The sequence below is a fragment of the Tupaia chinensis genome, unplaced genomic scaffold, assembly GCF_000334495.1.
Source record: "Tupaia chinensis unplaced genomic scaffold, TupChi_1.0 Scaffold000231_1, whole genome shotgun sequence".
NCBI classification, from domain to species: domain Eukaryota; kingdom Metazoa; phylum Chordata; class Mammalia; order Scandentia; family Tupaiidae; genus Tupaia; species Tupaia belangeri.
This window is the reverse complement of record NW_006159706.1, coordinates 1,284,779-1,290,310: the sequence shown is the minus strand read 5'-3', so window position 1 is coordinate 1,290,310 and position 5,532 is coordinate 1,284,779. Positions and strand designations below refer to the sequence as shown.

Below are 5,532 nucleotides of genomic sequence, written 5' to 3'. Positions count from 1 at the left end.
ATAATCCTTGAAAAAAAAATTTGTGGACTAGCAGTTAGCATAGTGGCTATGTTGCTGGACTCCCGTGTAGTCAACTGCAATTCAAGTCCTGGACCCGGCAGCTTAAACTCAAGCCGGGCACGTGCGCGTGTGTGCCCAAGATCCCGAGAGGAGAATGGAGAAGGGATTGTGGTGTGGCCATCCCACCTGGGGGGGTGATTTCTCACTTTCTGTCTCTTACTCTGGCAAGTGCAAGCGCCCTATAGCAAAAACCTCTCAAAAAAAAAAAGTTTGTTATATAGGACATGTGTACCAAAGAGAGAGAAAGAGAATGAGAAAGCACCCCCTAGGAAGGATGGCCATGCTGCGATCCTTTCTCCTCTTGGGATTTTGGTTTTGGGCATGCATACACATGCACCTAAGCCACTGTGCTTTTTTTTTTAAATTATTTAACTGTATTTATTTTTTGACCAGATAAGGGTCAGGGTGCAGGGATGGGGCAGGGGGTGGGGCAGAGAGACAGTGAGAAGGCAAGCTGCCAGGTTCAGCACTCGAACCATGGTCCGGCATGTGGGAGTCCAGCACCCCTAACCACCACACCACCTGCTAGCCCCATGCCACTGTATTTTTCAAGCTGCTGGGTCTAGGACAAGAACCAAGCAGTCAGGCATGTGGAATCTCCAGCCACATTAACCACCAGATACCACCAGCTGGCCCCGCTCATGTTCTTAATCTGTTGAGTTACTTAATTTATGGATGCTGTACTTTATTTCCCTTTGGGCTTCCAAATTCAAGGGGTCTTGAAAACATTCAAGGAAAATGCATCTTATTAAAAAAAATGCATTGGGGCCAGCAGTTAGCATAATGGCTATGTCACTGGACTCCCATGTAGTCGATCGCGGTTTGCGTTCTGGACCCGGTGGCTTAAAACTCATGCCGGGGGTGTGTGTGTGTGTGTGTGTGTGTGTGTGCCCAAGATCCCGAGAGGAGAATGGAGGAGAAGGGATTGCAGCGTGACCATCCCCCCTGCGGGGGTGATTTCTCGCTTTCTGTCTCTATGTCTCTCTCTGTCTGTCTGGCAAGCGCACGCGCCCTATAGCGAAAACCTCTCAAAAAAAAAAAACAACTCACGCTGGGCACGAGTGTGCACGTGCCCAAGATCCTGAGAGGAGAATGGAGGAGAAGGGATTGCGGTGTGGCCATCCCCCTTGTGGGGGGTGATTTCTCGCTTTCTGTCTCTCTGTCTCTGTCTGTCTGGTGATCACACATGCCCTATAGCAAAAAAACCTCTTCAAAAAAAAAAAAAAAGCATTCAAAACTATTTGCACCAAAATAAACTTTAATTCCATTTTCTCACAAACTTTTTGAAGTCCCCTCATATATCTTTCTCCTTTCTGGAGTCATCTTTGCCACTACCCACTGTGTCTTTGTCCCTTAGCTTGGGTAATTCAGATGTTACTTTGAACAGGTCAGGTTAGTTAGGTCCCAAGCTATTTGTTTTTATTCCTCTCCATTCACGGCACACATACCTATTATTTGTCATTGCTTTCTTGTAGACCATGAGCTCAGTAAGGGCACATTTCATTCACCACTGTGGCTAATATGTGTGCTATATTTATTAAATACCTGATATAAGAATGGATTTCTGCGACCAACAGATGGCATAATGGTTATGTTGCTGGACTCTCATGTAGGGGACTGCAGTTTGAGTGTCAGACCTGGTAGCTTAAAACTCAGGCTGGATATGTGTGTGTGCGTGCATGCCCAAGATTCCTAGAGAAAAATGGAGACGGGATTGTGGCATGGCTATCCCCCTTGGGGGTGGTTTCTCAGTTTCTCTCTCTCTCTCTCTCTCTCTGTCTCTGGTGAATGCATGGACCCTATAGCAAAAATCTCTCTCTTAAAAAAAAAATTTCCAAGAGACTCATCTATTATTTCCTGTCTATTAAAATCTTCTGGAAGTGTGTCATGGAACATAGTTTAGAAATTGCTAGGCGCCCAAGGTGGCAGGACAAACTAAAAATAATAGACTTGTATCAATTCATGGAGGGCTCTGAGTTGTAGGCGTCTAGACTTGTTCCTGATGCCATGATGAGAAATCAGGAAAGAGTTTATTATTATTTTTTTTCTTTTTTCTTTTTTTGCAGTAGGGCACATGTACTCACCAGAGAAAAATAGAGAGAGAACTCAGCTCCCATGGGGATGGCTACACCACAATCCCATCTCCTCCTGTCTACTCTCAGGAATTTGGGCTGAATGCCCATGCACCTGTAGTGATGTTCAAGCCACTGGGTTCAGGATTTGAATCATGTAATTGGCAATATGGGATTCACTGCCTTAACCTCCGTGTTACCTGCTGGCCCTGGAAAAGTTTTAAAAAGAGACTTCCCAGTATATGCTTTAAAAATCCCATATATTGGGGCCAGCAGGTGCATGGAGGTTAAGGGCATTGAACTCTCATGTGGCTGACCACAGTTCGAGTCCTGGACCTGTCAGCTTGCTTTCTCACTTTCTCTGTCTTGCTCAGTCCCTTTCTGGTTAAAAAAAAAAAAACAAAAAAAAAAACATATATAATTGAATTAAATTTTATTTATTATTATTTTTTAATTTGCTATAGGGCATGTGTGTTTACAAGAGAGACACAGAGAGAAAGCAAGCTACCAGGTCTGGGACTTGAACCCATAAGCCCTGTGGGAGTCCAGTGCTTTAACCGCCACACCACCTGCTGGCCCCAGAAATCCCTTATTTTCATTTGCTGCCCCTGAATTGTGTTCCACTAACTAGAATAGAGATTATAGGAGGAGGAATAGGTTTGGCAGAAAGGGCAGAAAAACTTAAGTTCTGTTTCCCATATGTATGTTCCATATGGAAAAATGTGCTAAGTTGTGTGAGAATAGGTATTTGGCTTGACTGGAGGGTTAGAGGAGGCAAATAATACTGTGATGTAGAACCCTAAAGTCAATCCAAAACCATGTTAGCCTAGGAGAGCCAACATGTTGTACCTGTGGCATTTGAATTGTTCAGCTGGGATAGTGTCTGGTACTGAGATTCACGAGAAGGCAGATAGGAGCAGAATGGGAACACTGGAAGCCCAGGTAGTGTTGAAGAGGCTCCAGCAGAGATCTGGTGTTAAGGGCCCTGGAGGGGGGGATGGTGGCATTCTCTCAATACTGACCCTCTCCCTCCAGAGCTGTGTGGAACACCAGGGTATCTAGCACCAGAGATTCTTAAATGCTCCATGGATGAAACCCACCCAGGCTACGGCAAGGAGGTCGACCTGTGAGTTTCTGGTTTCCCTCCACCCCCGCCTGTATTTACTGTACTTCAGTATATTTGCCCATTACCTAGTCTTGCCTGACTCTAGTCTTTTTTTCTCAGTTGGGCTTGTGGGGTGATCTTGTTCACACTCCTAGCTGGCTCACCTCCATTCTGGCACCGGCGCCAGATCCTGATGTTACGCATGATCATGGAGGGCCAGTACCAATTTAGTTCACCTGAATGGGATGACCGTTCAAACACCGTCAAAGACCTGGTGAGCTGGGACCGTGAGAGGACAGTGGGCAAGGCTCAAGAGCTGCTCCTCATTCTCTGGGTTTCTCCTAGATTTCAAAGCTGCTGCAAGTGGACCCTGAGGAGCGTTTGACAGCTGAACAGGCCTTACAACATCCCTTCTTTGAGCGTTGTGAAGGCAGCCAACCCTGGAACCTCACCCCCCGCCAGCGGTTCCGGGTAAGCCTAAGAGACAGGGTCAGGCCTGTGCCTGTGTCCCATGATCTTTGTTCTATGCTAGATGTTCCACTGGAGCTCACATTAGTCTTCTTCCCAGGTGGCAGTGTGGACAGTGCTGGCTGCTGGACGAGTGGCCTTAAGCACCCACCGTGTACGACCACTGACTAAGAGTGCACTGTTGAGGGACCCTTATGCCCTGCGGCCAGTGCGACGCCTCATCGACAACTGTGCTTTCCGGCTATATGGGCACTGGGTCAAAAAGGGTGAGCAACAGAATCGGGCAGCCCTCTTCCAGCACCAGCCTCCTGGGCCTCTTCCCAGTATTGGACCCGAAGAAGAAGGGGACTCAGCTACTATCACCGAGGATGAGGCTGCAATGGTGCTGGGCTAGGACCTTAGCTCTGCACAATCTCAGAAAGCAACTCCCTCTAGGAGGAGGGCTTTGGTCATTCCAGTCCCTCTGGGCTCTCGCCTCAGGCGCCCCTGCCTAGGTAGGCCCACCACCGATCATGCATCTATCATAAATACCAGCCCTGTATACCTACCCCCGCTGGCCAGGGCTCTGAGATCAGAGCTGGGGTGGAAAGGAGCCACTGCGAATGCCATGCCTGGCTTTATCAGCATTGCTTGTGCTGCATATGAAATAAAATCTGCTACACGCCAGGGAGAGCTGGTGCGCTGTGTCTGGTGTCTGGCTTTGGCAGGAAAGCCCAGAAGGTACACAGGAGGAGGTGCGGGGATGGGGCCATTCTGGCCCAGGCCTTTATTGGGGAAAATACTGGGTATTACTTAGTCTTGTTCTTGCCTTTGTGTGGAGGTAGCTGGAAGGGCTGTTCTAGGGCAGTCAGTTTACTATTGAGCCTTTCCTCACTGGCCTTGAGTCGCTCCTCAACCAGCTGTTGGATCTGTCCCAGCTCCTTGTTTAACTGAGTCTTGATGTAGGTTCTGAGGAGTCCGACCTGGCCTGTAGACAAAGGAAAGAAGCAGGAGGTCAGGAGAGAGACTGTCTAGGCATAAGGGGTTGTCACTAGATGCATGAACACAGGCCCTAAGGTACCTCTCGGGACTACACAGGTGGCAATGCTGCTTCAACTTAAAAAGTGGCAGCCAGCCGTTGGATGAGACACAGTTTCATCTAAAAGTGGCAGTAGCTTTGCCAACATTTCTGAAACAAATGCTAATTGGTACTGTGTGATCCCAAGCAGGTTATTTAACGTTTCTTTGCCTGAGTATCATCACGTACAGTGTAGATAGAATTAACACCTAGCATATGGTGTTGATAGGAGTATTAAATAGTTACATAAACTATGCTTAAAACAGGGCGTGGGGGCCAGTAGATGGTGTAGTGGTTGAAGCTCTGTACTCCTACATGGTTGACTGCCACTTGAGTCCTAGACTTCAAACTTACACTGGGCATGTGTGCACATGCATGCCCTGAGAAGAATGGAGAATGGGTTGTGGGGTGTGGCCATCATCCCTTGGGGATGATTTCTCACTTTCTGTCTCTGTCTATCTATCTGGCAAATGCACACACCCTATAGTAAAAATCTCTTGGTGGCGGGGAACCAGGGCCTGGTGTACAGTATCGCAAATATGTGCTGGCTGTTAATGTCATTGACTTTCTTTTTCTTTTTTAAGAATTATTTATTTGGGACCAGCAGATGGCGTAATGGTTATGTCGGTGGACTCCCATGTAGTTTACCATGGTTCAAGTCCCAGCAGCTTGAAACTCAACACCCGGGTGCATGTATATGTGCCTCAGATCCTGAGAGGAGAATGGAGGAGAAGGGATTGTGGCATGGCTATCCCTCCTGGAGCTGGGGG

The 5,532-nt window shown here is 47.7% G+C and overlaps 1 protein-coding gene across 6 annotated transcripts in view; it reads left to right on the top strand.

The window, feature by feature from the left end:
* Positions 1–4,377, top strand: part of LOC102498323 (phosphorylase b kinase gamma catalytic chain, liver/testis isoform) — a 13,852-nt gene extending 9,475 nt beyond the window's left edge. For all 6 annotated transcript variants that reach the window (XM_027771714.1, XM_027771713.1, XM_027771715.1 and 3 more), the window contains 4 exons: positions 3,168–3,258; positions 3,358–3,511; positions 3,583–3,708; positions 3,806–4,377. In XM_027771714.1, coding sequence (XP_027627515.1) covers positions 3,168–3,258; positions 3,358–3,511; positions 3,583–3,708; positions 3,806–4,099 — 665 coding nt within the window. In that variant the 3' untranslated portion in view covers positions 4,100–4,377. The remainder of the gene's footprint in view (positions 1–3,167; positions 3,259–3,357; positions 3,512–3,582; positions 3,709–3,805) is intronic.
* Positions 4,378–5,532: the final 1,155 nt, after the last annotated feature.